At 44.2% G+C, this 23,494-nt stretch overlaps 1 protein-coding gene across 5 annotated transcripts in view; it reads right to left on the bottom strand.

The window, feature by feature from the left end:
* Positions 1–1,940: 1,940 nt before the first annotated feature.
* RSPH10B (radial spoke head 10 homolog B) overlaps positions 1,941–23,494 on the bottom strand; it is a 29,274-nt gene continuing 7,720 nt past the window's right edge. For all 5 annotated transcript variants that reach the window (XM_083413409.1, XM_083413408.1, XM_083413411.1 and 2 more), the window contains 15 exons: positions 22,072–22,192; positions 20,037–20,213; positions 19,626–19,767; positions 18,070–18,191; positions 16,838–17,027; positions 15,699–15,807; positions 14,466–14,545; positions 14,195–14,343; positions 13,591–13,698; positions 11,255–11,431; positions 8,619–8,744; positions 6,997–7,087; positions 6,367–6,492; positions 4,008–4,206; positions 1,941–2,992 (listed from right to left, as the gene is read on the bottom strand). In XM_083413409.1, coding sequence (XP_083269535.1) covers positions 2,779–2,992; positions 4,008–4,206; positions 6,367–6,492; positions 6,997–7,087; positions 8,619–8,744; positions 11,255–11,431; positions 13,591–13,698; positions 14,195–14,343; positions 14,466–14,545; positions 15,699–15,807; positions 16,838–17,027; positions 18,070–18,191; positions 19,626–19,767; positions 20,037–20,213; positions 22,072–22,192 — 2,131 coding nt within the window. In that variant the 3' untranslated portion in view covers positions 1,941–2,778. The remainder of the gene's footprint in view (positions 2,993–4,007; positions 4,207–6,366; positions 6,493–6,996; positions 7,088–8,618; positions 8,745–11,254; positions 11,432–13,590; positions 13,699–14,194; positions 14,344–14,465; positions 14,546–15,698; positions 15,808–16,837; positions 17,028–18,069; positions 18,192–19,625; positions 19,768–20,036; positions 20,214–22,071; positions 22,193–23,494) is intronic.

Here is a 23,494-nt window from a genome sequence, read left to right on the forward strand (position 1 = left end):
AAATGTTTGTAAAGTTGAGATGATATCCCTCTGTTTCATGAAGGTGGCTATCTGACCGCATTAGGAAATTAAGGACAGCCTATTCATACCCCATTTTGCACACAGCAACTTCCACAAAGAAAAAGAAAAAAATATTGTCTGCATTTGAAACAAAGCCATCATAAATTGCTAGTAGAACTATTGCCCAGATAAAGACACCTTGATTGATCAATCCTCCAAGTTAATCACTTGATCAATTAAATAAGCATCAACTATATAGTACAAAAAAAACCATTCTAAAAGGGAGGAAATCATTATTTTTCAAAGTTTCATTGCAGTATGCATAATCTCAATGCATTTTTACCATCACATGGGAGGAAAAAAGTTTTTCACATTTCATACATTAAAAACACTTCTGTTAAAAACATTTTAAAGAACTAAAATCTGTTGCCTGATTAATGTGGGGAAAGGGAACACAGTAAACAGATTTAGATGTTTCAGTTTAGATCAGAGCTTTCTGCTGAATGAGGATGTTTTTCCAATGCCTTAAACCAGACCTGAACTGCAAAATTGAATGGCAGGCCCCAGCCATGAAGGACTTGACAGCCCCCAGTTACTATTGTTCTAGGCAAGTGGCAGCAGCAGCAGCAACAACAAAAATCTAACCTTTTGGGGTGCCAGGTGAATACATTGCATTTGGCTTGGGGGAGGGAAGAATGATGTGGTGTTCTCTAAGCTTGTCTATGCTGACAGATGGTTCTGTCCAGGATCTGGGGGATACCCGACAGAACCTGGGACCTTCTGCCTTAAAGCATGTCATCCGCCACCGAGCTGTGCTCCCCTCAAAAATGGTGTTGCCCTCTTAAACAATCCAGCAGTAAAATCAGCAGCAACTAGGCCCCTGACAACCTTCGAAAACCTCCTCCTAACAACAAAGGGACACGGTAAAGGGATGGTATCCTCAGTATACAAAAGACTACTCCAAAATCCCACGAACCCCCTAGACACAATTAAAAAACAATGGGAGGATGACATAGGCTATGAGATTAACCCCACTCAATGGACCAGAATGTGGTCTAAACCCCCCCTTTAAATCCATATCAATGAAAAGAAAAGAACTCACTCTGAAACTTGGTGGTACATAACACCAAGAAAACAAGTGCTAATACGCCCAGGAACCTCACCAAAATGCCGGAGAGCATGCACCTCCACAGGAACATACCTCCACATGTGGTGGGAGTGCCCCAAAATCCAACTATTCTGGACAACAGCCATACGAGAAATATGTAAAACAACTAAGCAAGTATTAGAAATCACCCCAGAAATGGCCCTACTAAACATCTTCCAAGACAATAATGCCCATTTACACCACAAAGAACTCAACCCACCTACTTTCAGCAGCCAGAAACACCATAACCAGAAACTGGAGAGACCTGTCAGGAGCAAGCATGGACCAATGGTACCAAATAGTATGGGAAACAGCCTTACTAGAAAAATTAACCAATAAACTGAAACTGACACGGGGACAAACAAAAGAAGACGCCTTCAGCCCGGTATGGCTCCCCTTTATCACATACACTGCCCAACAGGACAATGACAAAAATGCACCAACAGTATACAAATCGATATGGCTAACCTGATTCAAACACACACACACACCCCACTCACATATGAAAGCAAAGACCACCACAGCCAACCACAAACAAACAACCACATCCTAGGCCAACCCCAAACTCTCTCACCACCAAAGGAACACAAGTGAATAGCACAGAAGCTGCACAAGCGATCCTGACACAAAACCCCACATATATTAAGTACAATAGAAACATCACCACCTGACACCACCCCCACTCACCTTCCCCCCCCCACCTCTTCCCCCCTTTTCTTCCTAATGTCTCAACAAATGAAACTGATCTGTAAAAAATGTTACTGGGGCGGGGGGAGAGAGAGATTGCACATACTTTTGTAAACTAAGAAAATCTTAAATAAAAATACATTTTTTAAAAATGGAGTTGCCTTGAATTTAATGACTTTCCTGATCCCTTACTGCTTTCTGATCCTACATCAAAGGAGCAGTTTGTGCAACAGAAATGCCAGATAGTGAACAAGTTTTGCTGCAAAGGTGCAGATTACCATTCTGCAAGCCCTGCTTCTGTCTCTTATCTCTAGGTCCTTGTCTTCTATACCTTTTTTTTTTACATGGAAACACATCTTCAGGATAGCCAAGTTGTGCGAAGTAACAACGCACACCCTTTATTTTATTTTAATCTATATACATTGGTTCAACTGAAGTTACAGAAAGCATCGTAAACATCCCATTCTTGAATCGGAGCTAGAAGAAGCATCTCTATTTTACCAGTGTTGAACTTTTTTTAAAAAAAATGGAAGAGATATTTAAAGTGTGATCTCACCCCTGCACATTTCACTTGGAAATCAGTGGAAATCCCATTCCTTTCTTATATTTTTTCCTAGGTGACTGTACCTGGGCATTACACCAGCGGTTTGGATACTTGCAATCCTATGCCTGTCTACTTGCAAGCAAGTCCTCTTGACTTATAGTCTCATGGAACTGCACAGCATTGCAACCAAATGAAAGAAAGGCTTATAGCAGTTGTGTTTGACATTTCTTTGACAAACCTGGCGGCGTCTGGAATTATTCGTGTGCGGTTTTCTTCACAAAGTTATTCATTTTTATTGCTCCGATATTTATTACTCCTGTAATCCAAAGCTAACACGAATTGCAATGTTTGGATTCGGCATGCCTCAGTACAATCATCTGATATTGTACAGCTGCTCATTTTATGCCTTTTTCTTCTTCTTCCCACCTCCAGTAGTCTTGGTGCTTGGTGGCGCCTGTGGTGAAACAGGGGATTCTTCCTTTGGCGAAGACTGCAGCTGTATGGATGCTTCCTCCAGCTCTCTGACCAAACTTTCCTCCAGCTCCTGAGCTGCTTTTTCTGCTGCAGCTTCTTCTAGCTTTCTGGCTTCTTCTGCCTCCCTCATAGCTTGAAGCCTATGGCCAGAGTGGGGTGGGACAGAGAAGTTAGGGGGTCAGATTCTCTTAAACCAAAAAGTCGTAACACAGTTCAGAACAACATGAAACAACAAATCCATTAAATGGCACCCATACAAATGTCAGGACGATATCAAGGAGCCATCCCTTATCGAAACAGCCAGCTTCATGTTCAGATGCAAACTTTGCTTAATCATTTTTAATTAATTAATTTTTATTATTACGGTCACAGACAAGTTCCGGCTCACTTACAATATCAGGAAAATCATAAAACACAACAGGAATACATTGAATTGCAATTGGGTATAACAGAGACAATACAGATATAGCGGCAGTTAAAAAAATATATTAAATCTTGATCTTTGCTTAATCATATCAGCCTAAGCAAAGGAAGTAAATTATCCCCTAGTGAAGAAAATTAAATCTTTTTCTAAAGATGACCAGTGATACTTGACATTGTCTTCTTGATCTGAGCATTTTGAGCCTAAGGCTCAAACTTGGAAGTGGCATGGAGAAGTATGTTCTTTCTCTCAAGTTTCTCATTTTTCCAGGTACCCTGTTCACTTTGCTTCCTTAGCTCCATAGGTATATTTCATTAAAAACCAAGGCTCACTACAGCTACTTCTAACGCTAAGGCACAGTTTAGCCTTACATGTGAACATGTAATCTAAATCTGGCATAATAGAAGGCAGCTTCCTATTTTCCACTGCAGACTATAGCAATGAAGGCCCGGTGTTGCCAGCATGTCTCCAATGAAAACAGCCGGGCCATCTAGCAAAGCACCCTGTTTTATGACGGGATAACTCAGTTAGTCGAGCATGTGACTCTTAATATCAGGGTCATTGGTCTGAACCCCACATTAGGCAAGAGATTCCTGCATTGCAGGGGGTTGGACTAGATGACCCTCATAGTCCCTTCCAACTCCTATGATTCTATGAACGCATGTGGCAAGGCTCCTGCCAAATTTGGGAGCAGGTTAGAAACCATGATCCACAAGCAAAAGCTGAAAACTCACTTTGCTTCTTCTTCAGCTTCTTGGATTTTCTTCAGTACAAGGTATTCAGCGTGCCGAATCCTGTTGTCTATAATGGTTTCTTTCACGACTTCCAAGTGTTTGTAGCCGGCAAAGAATTTGTTGACAAAAAAGATGTATATCTGGCTCATCCATAAACCAAGTTTGTCCTTCTGCTCGTTCTTTGCACTTTCGAGGTTATCTGCAAGACGGCGGAGTGAGGGGATGGGAAATAAAATGGAGTTTTAGTTGTAGGGCAGGGGACGACCAACAAAGCGCCCTCCAGTTATGTGTGATGCCTACAACTGCCATCATCCCTGGCTATTGGCTGTGCTGGCTGAGGATGATGGGCGCTTCTGCAGCAGAGCACCCCCTTTGACCAACCCCTGTTGTAGGGGAAAGACTATCATAGCTTCATAGCAGTGTTGGCTTTTTGCAGTATGGTAGCGCTGCAGAGAGCTTGCTGGGGAGACCATGCATTAAAAAGGGACTCAAAAATAACTTAAACAAGGCTTTAATTACAAAAACAAAAACACAACCCAACCACCAACCCATCCCCCAGGGTGATGGCAGAGCTAGGTGCTGCTCCTTATATACTACACCCAATTCCTGACACAGCTTAATCAATGCAACTCAGCAGCACCTGCTATGTTTCACAGCTGTAAAGCTGGATCTCGTTATTTTGCTCTGGCCCTTGCTCTGGCCCCTTAAAGATATACACATTGGGTGAAACAATGATGAACCTTTACATTTAAAGAAACCATTCAACAAGCAGACCACATGCTTAGAATGCAGAAGATCCTATGTGGATCCAGGGGTGGAGGAAGGTGGGGCGGTGGAGGCGGAATAGGCAGGGCCAGAATTAAAAGTGGGCTGAGCAACAAATGTGGATTTTACCTTTTGCATGGTAAGCTAGTTCCTTTCCATCCTCTGCCCAGGCAAGCGAGCAGCATTATCAGAGTCTGGGGATCCATTCGAACCAGACAAAAGCACCCAAGATGGGTGCACAGACCTGACATTTTGCAACAATGCTTTCTTCTAAGGAACCTTCATTTGAAGGGTAGTGGGATGTCGGTTGTGGGGATTGTTATTTTGCTATTTTGAAAAATCAGTAACATTTTCTTTTTCTTTTTTTAAAGGAGGGTGCAAAGCAGGGTTAGTGAAGGGTGTATCTCATGAGGTGTATGGCCCCGGAGAGAGTCCTGGGGGGCAGACAGAGATGCATAGAGGGCTGTATTTAGACCCTGGGCCAAAGGTTCCCCATCTGTGCAATACTGTTGGCTTATGGCTTATGGCTTGCAATCCACTGCAGAATTCAAGCACGCTTCGTTTGGGACTTAGCTGTGGGGTCAGAGCAACTTGTCCCATTGTGAAAGCCTTCAAAAAAGGAAGGTGCAAGTTATTGTGTTCTGGTCTGGTGTTCTTTTACTGCCCTCTTGTGACAGCAGGAAATCTTACAGGAATGTGTACTCAAATACTGCACAATCTGCAGCTCAGGGTGACCCTTCCAACAAGCAGCACCTCTAATTAGATTAGATAGAGACATAGCTGTCAACTTACAGATTTGAAAATAAGGGACCAGCAGCCTCGAAAATAAGGGATCAGCAGCCAAAATAAAGGATTTTAGTCAACCAGCAGCCAAACGAAGCCTCAAGTGGTGGTTCCCACAGCGCAGCAACCCGGCAAAGGGGATGCAGCAAGGAAAACCACAGTCACCTCTCCGCTGGGAAGCGCTGAGCAAAGGCGAGTCCCCAGGCAACGCGGCCAATTTGATCGGCACAAGGCATGCAAGCTCCACCCCCAGTCGTTCTTAGACTCCTTACTGGGTGAGCAACACAGCCAAGTGACACAGTTGGAGCCTCCCTCTTCCCTGGCCGGCAGGGAGGGAGGCAGAGGAGCTGCTTCCTTTGAAACCCGGGAAATTTAAGGGACATCATCAATAAGGGACAGCAGCGGGACATGGCACTGGGATAAGGGACTGTCCCGCCAAATAAGGGACACTTGACAGCTATGGGTAGAGAAGGGAATGCTTTTCAAATAAATAAAGGTCAACTTATTGTGGGTGCCAACACAATCCAGAAGTAAAGAAACAAAACACCCAGAATATAGGAAAACAAAGAGATATACTAAAAGGGCAACATCTTTAGCTTGCTCAATGGTTAAACATGAAAGCAAACAAATCCTAACAAAGGTTTTTGGAAACTGCATTCTGGGTTATGAAATTGGGTGGGTGGGTGTGCCAAACATAAACGTACATATATTAATAACAGCAACTCCAAAAATGCAAAAATGATTCTTTACGTTGATAAAAAAATGATCCATACCTGATAGCTTGCTATCTAAAAAGCTCTAGTTTTCTCACCTGCTAATTCCTTCATGGGAGCGCTAAGAATTGACTCTTGCTCTGCTTCCACGCTTGAGAGAGACTGAGCTACACTTTCTTCTTTCTCTTCCACGATAGCAGAGAAGGTGACATTAAAACTCATGGCTGAAAGGAAGAAAAGCATATGCTACATATTTTGGAAAGTCATTTGTCTCTTTGCCTGTTCTCTATGCATTTCGGACACCTCTTAAGTTACCACAACCAAATTTTGCACTATAGCTCTTGAGATAAAGGAGCGAGTTTTTGTCGACTACAACCGGATGCCCTTTTGAATCAAGGTGGTGGTGGGCTGAGCCTTCCTAAACTGTACTGACTTTAAATGCTGATGTCATCACCCGTAGAACTCAGCATGGTTCTCAACATAAAGATACAAGATGAAAACACAAAAAATGCAGTAACAGGAACAAACAAAAAACTACATGAGCCAATAACACACACACACACACACACACACGTCCCACAAACACATTTAAAACATTACAGGATGTTAAACTGTCAAAGGCCTAGTTGAACCACATTAATTTCAATGCCAGTTTTTCCCTCAGAGCAAAAAAAAGATCCTGTACAGCAAGGCTCAGATTGGAAGGACCGGAATTTCCAAGGACCCACCCTGAGGAGAGAGACTTTTTTCTTTACTGGGAGATTTTGAACCATGTCGAGATCCTTTGCCCTCTTTTCCTCCATTCTTGCCTTTTCCTTTCTGTGGTAATGAGAAAAAAGATAATAAAAAAAAATAAAAAATGAGTTGTTGAGTTAGGAGATCGTGTTATTTTCAAAATCTGGTACCGTAATTAAGATAAAACATAAAGCAAAAATAAATATGCGCCCAGGTGAGGTTGTTCAAAAACGAGTTCATGGCAAAGACTCAAGAGAACAGTGTCAATGTTCTTTACTCTTCCATTTATTTGTTTCACAAAATTGAAATGAAACGCATGTAGCTGCTACCTGTCTGAATAGGCTTGCCTAAAGAAAAATGTTTGAAGCAGGCACTGAAAAGATTACAGCAAAGGTGCCTCTGCCTGATGTCAAGAGGCAGGGAGTTCCAGAGTATAGGTGCTGCCACACTGAGGTCCTGCAGGTATACCCACAACAAGAGTCTGTCTGGAAGATGCTTTTGTGCATGTGCCCAAGTGGGGGGATAAGAGGTAAACTAACATCGGCTGGGAACCAAATCTCAATGCCCCAACTCAATGCCCCAATGTCCAGGCCTAACTGCCAGAACTTCCTACGCCACCCACAGAAAGCCTCAGTAAATATCCCCTCAAAAATCCACATTACACCATTCTTCCTTCTCAATACCTGTTTGCACTAGCTCAGGCCTCTTCCACATGCCCACATTTCACTGGGCGCCAGGTCTGAACATTTGCCCTCGCATCTACAGTGGTACCTCGGGTTAAGTACTTAATTCGTTCCGGAGGTCCATTCTTAACCTGAAACTGTTCTTAACCTGAAGCACCACTTTAGCTAATGGGGCCTCCTGCTGCCGCTGCGCCGCCGGAGCATGATTTCTGTTCTCATCCTGAAGCAAAGTTCTTAACCCGAGGTAATATTTCTGGGTTGGCGGAGTCTGTAACCTGAAGCGTATGTAACCCGAAGTACCACTGTACTCTGAACAAAAAATAATAATACAGAGTGCTTCTCTCTATGGCTGAGCACAGTGAAGTCTGCTATAAGTGCCTCCCCAGCTTGAAAGGGGGGTATAATAGGAGGGTGTGCCCACACCATGTTGTGTCCCTGTTTCTTTTTCTGCTCTTTTGGGTGTGGTAGCCATTTTTGTGTTATGCCATGCAACCCTGGCGGCCATTTTGTGACTGGCGCCCACAGCATTCCAAACATGCGCAGTGGCCCCAAATGGTTGGTGATCCTCTGCTTCCATCACGTGATCACATCAGACAACCTACGAGAAAGCAAGTAGAGGCAGCAACATAATAAACAGATTGCAGTGGTAGAGAATGACGGGCAATTCAACTTCCACAATGCCCAAAAACCTCCGAAATAACCTATTCATCACCTTTCGGGAAACGAAAGAGAGGAATGTAGGTGGGCCTTCCAGGGAAGAGAGTTGCAGAGTTAGGGGGACAACCACCGAAAAGGCCCTTTCCTGGGAACACGGAAAGTGGCTTTGTACTAAGTCAGACAGCAGCTCTCTGTGATTTCAAGCAAGAAACTCTCCAAGTCCTTCCTGGACCTGGGACCTCGAAACAGCCATTATGCTTCATCACGCCACTGACCTCGGACTTCTTTCCCTTGCCAACATCCACAAAATGCACAATCTTGCTTGTGGAAGCCTTGACATGCTGGGTTTCTGTGGTCTCAGTGCTTGTTTCGCCACTGCTTAAACTTCTGGTTTGAACGGACTGACAATTTTAAAAGAATAGAAGAAAATAAGAACAATACTGTACTGTAGTTAGTTGGAGGTGCTATATGGGGGCGGGGATAAAAGACACTTGCGCGCGCACACACACACGAAAACACCCCTCTGAACTCCAGTTAGAGGTACAGTGGTACCCCACAAGACGAATGCCTCGGAAGACAAAAAACTCGCAAGACAAAAGAGTTTTTCGTTTTCTGAGGTGCTTCGCAAGACGGATTTCCCTAAGGGCTTGCTTCACTAGACGAAACGGCCCTGCCTCTCGTGTCATGGCGATGCGCACTGCACGCACGCACGCTCGCTTCCCCGCCCCTCCAGCTCCCTCCCACCTTCCCACTGACGGTTGGTGCCTCGAGCCGCTGCCCACCCCCCTCGCGCGCTCCCCTCAGAGAGCCGTTGCCGCCAGCGCCTCTCTCTCCCTGGAGTCGCGCTCCTGAGCCCCGCCGCCCTCCAGCAGCCACGTCGCACAGTCGCCACAATGCGCGGGTGAGTCTGAGGTACCGGCTGCGGCAGCTGTCCTGCTTCTCCCCGCCCCTACCCACCGTTGTCAGTGTTTAAATGCAGTGGTGCTTCGCAAGACGAAAAAACTCGTACAACGAAATAACTCGCGGAACGAATTAATTTCGTCTTGCGAGGCACCACTGTATTGTGCTTTAAAGATATGCAAGCACATAGGTCTAGATCAAGGACTCAGCTACACTGGCAAATAAAAAGCACTTTATATGTGTTGTTGATGCACTCTAACTCACCAGATGCTGCTGTCGAGCGCCATTTTTGCCAACCCAATTTCTCATACAAAGTTTACAACGCATTTAACTGAAACGCTTCTTTGATGTGTCTAGATCCAGCACCAAAACTTCATTTCTGAGCGTGGTCACATCCACACCATACTTTTAAAGCACACGGCTTCCCCCAAAGAATTATGGCAACTGTAGTTTGAGAAGTGTGTTGTGGACTGTGGCTCTGTGAGGGTTGAACTACAGTTCCCAGGAGAACCCATGAGCTTTAAATGTGCTTTAAATGAATGGTGCTGATGTGGCCTTTGTCCATCAAGCCCAGCATTGCCTAGAAGCATAATAGAATTACAGAGCTGGCTCCATGAGGGTCATCTAGTCCAGCCCCCGGCAATGAAGGAATCTTTGGCCCCACGACCCTGAGGTTAAGAGCCTCATGCTCTACCGACTGAGCTTCCAGGTTTTCAGATATTTCCCGTCACCTGATTTTTTAAAAACTGAACCTGTGACATTCTACAAAAATAACTCTGTGTCCTATCACTGAGTTAACAGTCACCTTTTAAAAATTAGGACCCTTGTGATGTTGCCTGCCCTTTGCCCCCACAATGGGCTCGTTCCATGAGTCCTTGTGTTCTGTGGCAGAGGAAACTTGCACTGTCCTCATGTGACCAGTCCCCCCCCCCCCGTTCTCCATGGCAGCAGTCAGCGCCATTTGGTGTTTACTGATATCATAGTTCCTCAGAACTGCTAGTGCTTTCGCCCCCAGGAGTCTTACCACCAGAGGAACATAGGAAGCCCCCTTACCCCCAAAGGCAGACTACTGGTCAATCTAGCTCAGGGTTAACCCTACCCCTGAGCTGCCAGCAACTTCTAACCCTAAGGCCCGGAGAAGTCAAAACAAGATTGTGTCCATGAATACAGCCTTAAACTCCTTTTCGTTCCCAGAAGATGTTGAGTGGTAGAATTCACATAAGGGGCCTGTTGTTGTTGGCCTCTGTCTGTCTCAGGACACAATGGAATAATGCGCCTTGGGGTTGAGGACAAGCTGTTGGAAGGCTGCAGCGCCTGCTGTGGCTGTGAAGACCGATACAGGAGAGACATGTTTTGTTGCAGCTGGGGCAGGTGAAGGTGTCCAGCTGTGTTGCTGCAGATGCACCATGGCATTTCTTCTCCCTGCTGTCTTCCCAGTGGTCGTTTCTCCTCTGGTCACTGCTATGGATACACGACTTGACTGCCTGTCTCCAGGCACTGCGGTCGTCCGCGAGGGATTCCCACATGGCGGAGTTGACGTTGCCAGCCTTCGTGTCATGTTTGCTGACATCTTTGTAATGCAGAGCAGGCCTGCCGATTGAGCTGGTGCCAGAAGCCAGCTCGTCCCTGGGGATCCTACCATCTTCCATTCTGTGGACATGAGCAAACTGGCATAGACGTCGCTGAGACAGGAGTGCAAATCTGCTGGGAATGTGGACTTGAGAGAACACACTGTTGTTGGGAATTCTGTCTGGCCATGTGATGCCCCAAATCCTCCTGATGTGGAAGGCGTTGAGGCATTGTTCCTGACGGTTGTAAGGGGCCAACGTACCCTGTCAAACCTGCCCCCTCTTTGAAGATCCTAAGTTTGCTTGATATGTCTGGCTTCCATTCCGGAAAGTGCCCAAACTCAATTTGGGAGGCCAGCAAACCTCGTGAAAGGCTGCTGCTGCATTTAACTCATCCCTTACCTGTAGCGAAGAGAGTCAATGTTTACGCTCTGAGAACTAACCTGACCAGAGGACAAGTCCTGAGCCAAAGGAGGCCCAACAGCTGGGTCTATGAACTCATCTGTTCTGAAGGAACTTGTTGAACGACTGGATTCTTCTGCTTGCTGTTTCAGCATCTCATCAGTGACGTACAACAGGGCACAGTCCAGCAGAGCTTCAAAAAACTCCAGGAAAACAAGCTGTAGCACAACAAAGGAAGAAGAGAACAAGTCATTTCTAATTGACAAGATCAAAGGGTCCTCCAGGCATCTTTTTATTGCACATTTCTTATGATTAACGAGTCATGCCCACTTTCAGTACCGTTTGTACCAGTGAAAGTTTTGGGATGGACATGTTGCTTCTTTTCCAACCAGTGCATGTCTTTCCTGCTGAAATCCACTTACTTTTTAGTCCACAAAAGTTCTGGTTTATTTTTGTCCTTCTTCTGTTGCACTACAGCCCCTCCAGACAGCAATAATTTGGCTGCACTGGAGAAGCGCTGCAGAACAAACCAAATTGGAATAAACCCACCGCTAATCCACCAAGAACATGTGGCAAAATATTCCTGGAGGGGTCCTAACTAGGGGCCTGTGGAACGGCTGAGCTGCAAGCAGCTGTCAGAGAGGAGCCAGGTCAGCAATTGTGTTAGGCGTTCGAACCAGGAGTCAGCGCTGAGGAACACGCCAAAACACACCAGATGTAGGACAATCATTGTTGCTCAGGGATGCGGTATGACCAGGAAATTCTTCATAGCCCTTTTCAACCTAGGAGGGTCCAATGAGAAGCCTGGATGGGTGGAGCCAATCTGGAGTCTGAGATTACTTCACTGTGGGTTCCAGTGATGGACCTTCAAGAGGTCTCACATCACTGAGTTATTGCTTGTTGTTCAGTGGTTCTCAACCTGTGGGTCCCCAGATGTTGTTGGACTACAACTCCCATCATCCCTGAGCTCTGGCCTCGCTAGCTAGGGGTGATGGGAGTTGTAGTTCCACGACATCTGGGGACCCACAGGTTGAGAAAGGCTGGATGTTGTCAGTTCTACCAATTAATTGGGGAGGGGAGCTAGTTTGTGTCAAAATGGGCCCCCAATCCTGCAATACTGTTTGCAGGATGTGAAATACAGTGGGGGCAGCTTTAGGGGCAAGGATGTGAAAGCGATCTTAGGAGTCAGCACACTTTTTCAGCAGGGGGCTGGTCTACTGTCCCTCAGACCTTGTGGGGGGCCAGACTATATTTTTTTGGGGGGGGAAAGGAACAAATTCCTATGCCCCACAAATAACCCAGAGGTGCATTTTAAATAAAAGCACACATTCCACTCATGTAAAAACACCAGGCAGGCCCCACAAATAACCCAGAGGTGCATTTTAAATAAAAGGGCACATTCTGCTCATGCAAAAACACGCCGATTCCCGGACCATCCGCGGGCCAGATTGAGAAGGCAATTGGGCCGGATCTGGCCCCCAGGCCTTAGTTTGCCTACCCATGGGCTATCTAGTTGCTGACAGGTACGTTGTTTCCTTGCAAAGCTCTCGAGACAAGGCAGGAAGCACAGCCCTCACTCTGATTGCCTCATCATGGCAGCACCACATGATGACATGGCATCATAACGACGCCAAATCAGAGTGAGGACCATGCTTCTGGATCTTTGTGGTAGAAGGGGGGATGGTGCCTGGTGGGCAATTGTTGCTGGCAGGATCATGAAACAGACGGCAGGAAAAAGCAAACGGGGTAGTTTAATTGATTAACTAGCAAAAGCTTTTGTTCTTAAACAAAGTTCCTTCTGGGTGAATGTTAGGTTTCCAAGGGGTTGCTCGAGAGCAAGCAGGCAAATACCTCCCTGCTCGGCTGTGAAGCCTTGCTTTTGCTGCAAAATAAACTTTATCTGTCCAGAGCACCACTCTCCTGTGGCTGACTCATTCACTGGCAGAATCCGTGAGTGGGCGGGGCTTAAACTTTCCCCAGCAACGTAATTTCTTGATGCCCAGTCTGCGCCTCCCCTCTCTGCGCGAAACCTTACTGTGCAAGGAGGGCGTGGGTAATGGTGGTCCTTTCCCCTCCCCGCTTTGTCCAGGCAAGGTGTCCTGGCACCGCCTTGCCTCCTCCAAACCCTGCAGCTCCTCTCCACTGGAGGTGTGGTTACTCTCCCCCGCAGAGGAGGAGCTGCTTTCCACGACCTTTGGGGGCTCTCTGTAATCCATCTGGCTTTTCCTCTCTCCCTCCTGAACTGATGGCAGTTCCCTGACAGCGAAGGACAGTCCAAGCCCCAACCAGCTGCTGAAGTGGGTTGGCTCTTTTCAGTGTAGCTGCAGAAATTTACACCCAGGCCATATTTCCCCACACTTTCCCGAAATACATATACCTCATGTTCTAAGTTAGTGTCCTCTCCATCATGCACGCAAGGGCTGTCTTTAGCCAGTATATTCACAATTTTGGTAGCGGTTAATTGCTTGCTTACGAGTCTTAAATCCTGGAGATTGAAGCAACAACAACAAAATGGTTAGTGTTATCCAAATTTCTCAATCCTCATTTGGCATGTGCTGCTACCTAGTTCATGTTCTCCCAAATGATACATGGGCCAAATTTTTCAGTGTTGTTCTCCAGCTAAGTAATGTGTTAAAAAGGCAAAAGCTGCAATAAGCTGTAAATACGGAGGCATATATTTGTGAAAACATGCCAAAATGCATTATATTAGGTTAAATGTGCTTTGTGAAAATGTGTATATTAGGCCGCCATCGCATACAAACCTGAAAAATTTGTATACAATTGCATAGTATGAGAAATTTGTGCTAAAATATTGATAAATTTTCATGAGGGCTTTTTAAATAAATAAATAAAAATAACAAACCAATGTGGAAATGCAGAGAATGGAAGACAGGAAAAATGAGAACCTGAGATGAACCAACACTGACAGATAACACCCGTCGCTAACAAGACCCGAAATAAATCCTTGAGATGGTGATTACTTTCAGCATCCAGAGGAAGTGCCTCATCTTCATGGTCGGTTCGTACGGAGCAACGTGATTTGGTCGACAAAAGGCCCTGAATATCTCCCAGCACTTGTCAATGTAGTTGATTGCGTAGACTGTTTGTTGCCGGTCGCTGAACAAGATGCCTGCAGAGACAAAGGGGGTGGGGAGAGCCAGAGGACGAAAAAGGCCCAAACATCTGTGTGTAAATGACTGAGAAATCTGGGGAAATGTAGGAAACCAAACCAAACCAAAATGCATAGCCCACCTTTTATTTGGCAGGCGTTAGGACAGATATTCTTGACCATCAACTTGCAGAAGCACTTGAAGAGGCGGGGACTCGTATTGCTGGAGTCAAAACAGGAATTCGATATAGCAGTTATTATTTACTGAAGTTCTCTCCCTGGGCCAGCAGGGGGATACTGTAGATAGTTATGCAAATGAAGGATCGAAAGTGACGTTCAGTGATTGGATAGTTTTAGAAAATTGTTACAGTTACATTGTACTGGAGCTCTATATAAGCAGGCTGACTGAACCCTTCAGTTCAGTTCTGTTGTGGCCTCTGAATAAACAAGAGCTGTTTGAAGAATCGCTGTGTCGTCCGATATGTTCACCCACAACTTAACAGCAGTCACTACTGCGATATGCGGAGGAAACAGGTTTCAGAAATTCAGAAGAGATTGCATTTTAGAGTTATGTGTTGTAGGGCTGCAGTTTTTCATCAGCTAATTGGTTTGGTTAATTTTGTTTTGTTTTGTTTTGTTGTTTTTAAACTATGTTGACTATTTATGGATCCAAAAACAATATTTTTAAAAAAACTATCCCTCCCTAATCCAGAAGATGGGAGTTGGGCATTGTATCCGAAGTATCATCCAAACAACGTTCTAAGCTCCTATTGTGGACAACCATTTATACAGAAAGCAATCAACAGTTTATATTAAGCAAAAGGTTTTATAATGTCCTTTGTCTTCATTTTAAGAACATATATAATAAAGCCATACCAGTCAGTTTCAAAAGAGTCTTTATGCTTCAAACCTTGTGCCCGTTTTACTTTATTATATATATTATTTTGTGTGTCTCTGTGTGTACATGTTATATGTTGGAAGAATCAAATAAATCATTTGAAAAACTGAATTGAACATTCATTCCAATTTGTTTGCAGGGAAGTTCCATGACAAGCATTAATCCCGATTTGCTTATAGAGTGTTTGTACATCTTCCCATTAATCATTTGCTCATTCAACACTTTTCAAGGCAATTACCTGTCACTTTCCAAAATTCTAGAAGTCTATTTTTCAGAAGTGGATTTTTTTGACCTAGGGCAACACAGCACTTTAATCTACTTTAATGGCACAATTCTAATTATCCAATATACACTTGAACCCCTCCAGCCAACCTACTGACAGCCTGGAGGTGCCTTGTGTTGAGATTTTAAACTGGTGACTTTTCAGCAAACTATTCTCAGGTTCGGCGCTACCTTAGCTGATGGACAAGCCACTTACTCAAACTCCTTATGATAGATGTGGAAGGACAAATAGATGAGATATGTCAAAAACATTCGGAGTAGCAAAGTCTCATATGGAGAGTGAATCTCTTCAAGTAATGTTTTATCTGAAAAACAAACAGAAACACTGTACTGTATACAGTGAGCAATGCAGAGGTAGAGTTCTAACTTGAGTTGTTGTTTTTTTAGGTCAACTTGTTTTCATTCCTGACTTTATTTGAAAATCTTGGTGTGTATTTTATGTTTTGTGTAATTAATTATAATTATTTTAGGGTAAAGACATTCTGAAAACTGGCTTATGTCATGCACATAAAACGGTTATATCCCTTCCATGCAGTATGTACAGTGGTGACTCACAAGACGAAAAGAATCTGTTCCGTGAGTCTCTTCGTCTAGCGGTTTTTTCGTCTTGCGAAGCAAGCCCATTAGTGGATTAGCGGATTAGCGCTATTAGCGGTTTAGCGGCTATTAGCGGCTATTAAAGGCTTAAGGGATTAGCGGATTAGCTGCTAAAAGGCTATTAGCAGCTTAGTGCCTTAGAAAAAGGGGGTGGGGAGCAGAAAAAAACCCCCAGGAATTGCAAGACATTTTCGTTTTGCGAAGCAAGCCCATAGAGAAATTCGTCCTGCGAAGCACCTCCAAAACGGAAAACCCTTTCGTCTAGCGGGTTTTCCGTCTTGCGAGGCATTCGTCTTGCGGGGCACCACTGTATTACTGGCTACACTAACTGAACAATAGCAAGAGAACTGTACCAAAAGTAAAGTCATAATATGAGGCTCACCCCATGTGGTGGTGGCTTGTGCCCATCGGGACTGGTAGGGCAGAAGCAAGGGAGACCAACAGCAGGTGAAGCCAGCGCCAACGACAGGCAGGATCCAACCCCCTGATTGGGACATGTGGGGTGACTGTGTGTGTGTGTGTGTGTGTGTGTACACACGCAAACCTAAGGCTTTGCTTAAACTTGTGGAGGCTCTTCCATTTACCGCCACGCCATGATGAACTGGGCCAATCATTGCAACTTCAACGCAAGGCGTTGGCTTCATTAAGTTGCAAATGGGCTATTTACCCATGCTTATTGGTTGCTGCTCTGCCACTACTAAAATAACATGGACAGTCTATTCTATTAGGAATGCAAACCATTCAGGATCCTATCCATGTCGGCAAGCGTAAGGTTGCAGTGGTGGAATCTGCAGTCCTTTAGAAATCGCCAGAACTGAAGCTTCGTCATCAGGAAAGTGTTATCGAGAGAATGGTCATATCCTAAGCTGCTGTAGAAGGTGTAGATTCGCCTCAGTTCCGAGATATATCTCAGTACAGCAAACTCTGTCTGGAGACAAATATATATAGTTTTCTATAGAAAATCGGTAATAAAAAAGTATAAGTATTTTGTCGTATTAAATAAGCTAGATATGTATAATAAAATATTTTTGTATTTATATACCTCATATTTATTAATATTTGCCAGTCTGACTTATTAATGAAGCTCTTTGGGGAAAGGGTTTTTCTACGCATTAATTGTGTCTGTGTATTATCTTACTATTATTATTGTCCTTTTTGTATGCTACCTTGAAAACTCTATGATCAGTAGCAATAATTAAGACTAAAGGAGGATTTCAATGATGTGCTACATTGAATGTTCCATCAGCTCAAGCATTTCAGTCTGCCAGACCAAATGATCTCCTGCTCCAGTGTGCTGTTCTGGGCAATTTCCTGACCCCATGCAGAGATAATTTTAAGGGGTATTGGGGGAGAGTGGAGGGAAAGCCATATTGCACAAGCAGAGGTCCTCGTGTAGGACTTCTACCAACAGGGCTGGTGGGTGAATCCTGCCCAGATATTAAGAGACTGACAGAGAGATTGAAGGTTTACATTTCCAACACTGCATGAAGGGAAGACTCCCACCTTCTAAACCAGGCACGTCCAATTCCCAAAAGACTGCAATCTACTCACAGTATAATAATGCTGCCTGTGATAGACCCATTGTCATTGACAGGCAAAGTTGTGGAGCTTTTTTGGGGGGGGGATCGCTAAGGATCACACGATCAACCATGGACATCCTGCAATCAACCAGTAGATCATGATCGACTAGTTGGACATGCCTGTTCTATACAACCTGGTATCATATTATTGATTTTGTTAAGGCAATCAAATATGGTTTTTACCCTCCATCAACTCATGGAACCTTATGGAGAGACACTTTCATTTCAGTGCCTTTTTTGGTAGGTCTAAAAACTACAACCATCAGCCTCTATTTTTCTTTCTTTTCTGTACAACTACCAAGCTGTATTTTTCTTGTACAGGTATGTTTAGTTCCTTGAAATTAAAAATCATTTTTTAAAAAAAAAATCATTAATGTAAAGCCATTTTACCTGTTTGATTTCTTCTTCCCTGTTTTCTTCTGGAAATATAGCCAACAAAGTTGATATATCTATTTCTATATTCGTTCCCAGTGCAGATGTACTATCTGGGCCATCAACAACTTTGATACTCTCTTCGCAATGGGGCAGGCGGTGGGAGGAAAGAAATCAATCTGAGAATTATTTGTTACAAAAATTTAAAGAGCAACATCGGCACAAGCAGACCTGAGGACCCCGGTGGACACCTAATGGATTAATCAGGATGCAATCTTAACCTCATTTACCTGGGAGCAAGACCTACTGAATTCAGGCACTGAGCAGGCATGGTTAGGATTGCGCTATTCAAAAATGTATAGAGCAAGTACAAATATCTGCTGGAAACGTAAAGAAAAAGAATCTACCTTTTATCATATCTGGGGGTCGTGTAAGGTAATAAAAACCCTTTGGGATATGATATATAATGAACTGGGGGGGAAATGTTTAAAATAACGTTCCTTTGAAAACCAGAAGCTTTTTTATTAGGAATTATAGGTACCGAGATTCCAAAGGATCAGAAAATACTATTTATGTATGCGACAATGGCCGTACAGATGTTATTAGCCCAGAGATGGAAAGAAGAAACAATCTCGACCAGGGAAGAATGACAAACCAAGTTGATGAACTGTGCTGAAATGGCAAAACTAACTGGGAAGCTCAGGAACCAAGAGGACAAGAACTTTAAAAAAGAATGGGGGGAAATTTACAATTTATTTAAGAGGCCACTGTAAGCAAATGGAAACATGAGCAGGATTTTAATCTCACTTGTAAAGTAACAAATACTATGGATAAACGAGATGGACAAAAATGTGGAGAATGGATTGATATGCAGTTGTAAGCGTTGAAATTAGGACCCATGGAGGGGATGGGGTCTTGCGATTCTGAGAAACCCCTTTGTATGGATTTGTAATTGATTTTGTTGTAAATTTATATTTGAAAAATCAAATAAAAATTACTTTAAAAAGAAAGAAAAAGGACTGCGCTATTAACCTTTCTCGAGTCCACGTTGTGTTGGCTGTGTTCACCAGTGGTGTGTCAGTGGACCAGGGGGACAAGGCCAGCCCCCTAAATGTTCCCCTAGCATCTCCTTCCCAAAGCCCGGGGAGCTCTGTCTGGCTTAGGGAGGGAGGTGCGAGGCTCATGCCTGCAACACCCCCCGTAATTGCTCTCGTAAGCTGGCTCCTCTGTTCCTAAATGCTCCCCTAAGAAAAAAATCACCACACGCCACTGGTGTCCGCCATAATTCCACTCCACACATGCGATACTGAAATCCTCACAAAAATGTGCATTTCTAAACATATTCACTCTCATAAAATACATTTTTAAAATGTATTTTAACTCCAGCTGCCCTCACTTTAGTCCAGGTGTGTGGGACCTTTAGTCCTCTAGATGTTGCTGAACTGCTGCTCCTATCATTCATGGCCATTGGCCATGCTTACTGGGGCTGTGGGGAGTTGTAGTTCAGTAACTTCTTGGAGGGTCCAAGGTGCTACACACCCAAATTATTTCCCGCCACACTTCAGGCTCCTCACCGGTGCCAAAGGGACTCGTCGTCCGAATGCCACTCAGATCTTGGTTATTCATGATGTCAATTTGAAAAGATGGATATTCTGCCATATGGTCATCTATAAATTCGCCTTCATAGACACGGCCATTCTTGAACACAAGCTTACCCTGAAGGGGGGAAAGGGAAATTTATGTCCCCAATGGCAGAGATAAAAACAGGCCAACTACACACCAGTTAGCTTCACTGTAGGCAGGATTCTGTGGGCCACACTGCATTGCAACAAAATGCTGAGAAGTAGCTATTGATGGGTAGACATAGAGGCTTTGCCAATGCTCTAATTAACACTTTATTCTACAGCATCACTTGTTTTACAGCTCCAGTGAGGAGGCTGAGGTTTCATGCCATGTTTCTGAGCTTTCCGTACCCCAAATCTTACCATGCCTTGCTTCTTATTGTGAACCCACTGCCCATCATACATTGCTCCACTGGCAAAGAAGAACTTCCCATGTCCATGGCGGTCCCCATTGACGAAATCTCCCACGTATTCATTCCTTAGGGGGTATTGTGATCCGGGTATTCTCTTCAGATACCAAGTGTGGGTACCATAGCCGTGCTGAAAAAGATTTTTAAAAAACCAACTCTCAGCGAGTGCACTAGAATTAGGTGAACAACACCAAATAGCATTGTGGGACAGGTTATCTGTTGCATTGCAACATTGCTTCAAGAAAGCCTTTGGTTGAAGTCATGATGTCCCAGCTTCCCAAGAATTCCCAACTTAACCAGAGAATATGGTAGAAGCTAGATGAGGAACCTCAAGATGCTGATTTAGAGTGTGTCAGTTAGGAGTATTCCTGGTTTCTGTAAAATTCCACTTATGGCTGCTCTCCATATAGACCAGGGTTTCTCAAACCTGGGTCTCCAGCTGTTTTTGAACTACAACTCCCATCATTTTCAGCTAGCAGGACCAGTGGTCAGGGATGATGGGAACTGTAGTCCAAAAACAGCTGGAGACCCAGGTTTCGGAAAGTCTGATATATGGACCATGCATGAGTCACACGTCTAAAAGTGGGGTGCAAATTAACAAGGTAGTCCTATTTTGACAGCCTATGATCCTTGTGAAATTATTAGCCATGGTGATCATCCGTGTAATGAGTAGCTTTCACAAATATGTTAATGAGAGCTTTACTTCTATTGCCAATTGCCGCATTGTGAGGTAATTGGGTGAGGAGAAAGAGATGGATCTCCTACCCCTCCACACTGCAGGCTAATGGAAATTGCCCTCCCATGGAGAGGATTTAAAAAACAAAACCCTGATATGGCTCCAAGTCACACAATTAATCTAATGATTACTTGAGTCCTATCTGTACCACTTAAAAAAAATTTTACTTTTTACCAACCACCAAAACACAAACAGTGAAACGCCCCCAGGCGGCTGATACATTGGATATACATACAGTGGTACCCCGCAAGACGAATGCCTCGGAAGACGAAAAACTCGCAAGACGAAAGAGTTTTTTGTTTTCTAAGGTGCTTCGCAAGACGAATTTCCCTAAGGGCTTGCTTCGCTAGACGAAACGGCGCTGCCTCTCGTGTCATGGCGACGGTCACTGCACGCACGCACGCTCGCTTCCCCGCTCCTCCGGCTCCCTCCCACCTTCCTGCTGACGGTTGGTGCCTCGCGCCGCTGCCCACCCCCCTCGTGTGCTTCCCTCAGAGAGCCGTTGCCGCCAGCACCTCTCTCTCCCTGGTGGCGGAGTCACGCTCCTGAGCCCCACCGCCCTCCAGCAGCCGCGTCGCACGGGGGCCACAAGGCGCGGGTGAGTCTGAGGTACCGGCTGCGGCAGCTGTCCTGCTTCTCGCCGCCCCTCCCCGCCGTTGTCAGTGTTTAAATGCAGTGGTGTTTCGCAAGACGAAAAAACTCGTACAACGAAAAAACTCGCGGAACGAATTAATTTCGTCTTGCGAGGCACCACTGTATTCAATAATATACATATTCAATAATATTCAATAATAACATATTCAAATCAACCATATGTTGATTTCTATATACCTTAACACTCCTCCCTCCACAAGGTTTATTTAACTTTTAACATTTTAATGCCCCAAATTATTCAAACCTACCCAAATAATTCAATATCTTCTCAAATCAATCCTCCTTTTTCTCACTGACCTTAAGCCCTTTCATTCTGTGTATCTTCACAGTTAGGTATTCTAAAATTATAATATTATTCAGTTTTTTCCTCCATTGGTTCACCCCTAACTCTTCTGCATTTTTCCAATTACTAGCTATAACCTGTCTGGCTGCAATTACCATCAATTTTACCCATTTACATTCCTCTTTGGTTTTTAACTCGGTACTACTCAGGGTAATAAGAACCATTAATTTTGGTATTTCCACATTCCTTCCCACAATTCCACAAAATAATAATAATAATCTGTACCACTTTAACATCCAAGCAGTTCGGCCCTACCTGTATGCCATTAACCCACTGCCCGGTATATTCCTGATTCGTCGTGAGCCACCTCATCCGGCCTTCTCCGTGACGCATGTCCCTCTCCCACTGGCCTTCATAGATATTTCCAGATTTATAACTAGGAAGGAAACAAACGAACAAGGAAAGCAGAGTTGGCAATCCCAACGAATATTGTTTCAAAATAGACTGACATTTCATAAAGTCATTTCTGGATGATGTGAAGTCATTTCCCCAAGATGTGATGCAGCTACTAGCAGATGGCTTTAAAAGGGGGAAAGGGAAAATTACGGTGGTGGAGAAGTATATTACCCATAAAAGCTGAACGGAACCTCCATGTTTATTGGAAGGTCACTAGATTCGCTCCCAATGTGAACAGCAACCTTGGAGGAGTAATTTTCATTGCAGCAAGGAAGAAAAGATTAAATACAGTGGTACCTCAGGTTAAGTACTTAATTTTTTCCGGAGGTCCGTTCTTAACCTGAAACTGTTCTTAACCTGAAGCACCACTTTAGCTAATGGGGCCTCCTGCTGCCGCTGTGCCACTGCTGCACAATTTCTGTTCTCATCCTGAAGCAAAGTTCTTAACCCGAGGTACTATTTCTGGGTTAGCGGAGTCTGTAACCTGAAGCGTATGTAACCTGAAGCGTATGTAACCCAAGGTACCACTGTACTCCCTCCTCATGTGCTTCAATCCCGATAATTACTGCTCCCCTCAATCAGTAGCTGCTACAGTATTTGCATTTTTTTAAAAAAAAGTGCATATAAAATGAAAAGCTTCCCAAGATGCCACCATCCCAAACTCTGATGGGTTTTACATGCCAAAAGTGGGAGAGAGGTCTCCAGTAATATTTTTTCATTAGTCCTTGGCTACCCACAGTATTTTAGATAGCCCAACCAAACGCATAACACCATATTTGACAGTTAGCGCATTTCAACTTGATTCACGTTTAGGATACCTAATGTAATTCTGGTTAAGAACTTAATTCATTCTGGAGGTCCATTCTTAACCTGAAACTGTTCTTAACCTGAAGACCACTTTAGCTAATGGGGCCTCCTACTGCTGCCGCGCCACTACTGCATGATTTCTGTTCTCATCCTGAAGCAAAGTTCTTAACCCGAGGTACTATTTCTGGGTTAGTGGAGTCTGTAACCTGAAGCGTCTGTAACCTGAAGCGTCTGTAACCCGAGGTACCACTGTATATTGTTTTGAACATGCAATCATGATAATATGTGGTTTGGTCCTCAATCTCTCCATTTAGCCTACCTCACAGGGCTGTTATGAGGACATAACGGGGAAATCCAACAGAGGGTACCTTGGCTTCCTTGATGCACATGTAATAAATGAAAATGTGAGTTTCCTGCAGATATGTGTCCTGCTGATATGTGTCCAAAGATCTGCTGAATCAGAAAGGTTCTAAAA

This window comes from Podarcis tiliguerta, assembly GCF_965153285.1.
Source record: "Podarcis tiliguerta genome assembly, chromosome: 14".
NCBI lineage: Eukaryota > Metazoa > Chordata > Lepidosauria > Squamata > Lacertidae > Podarcis > Podarcis tiliguerta.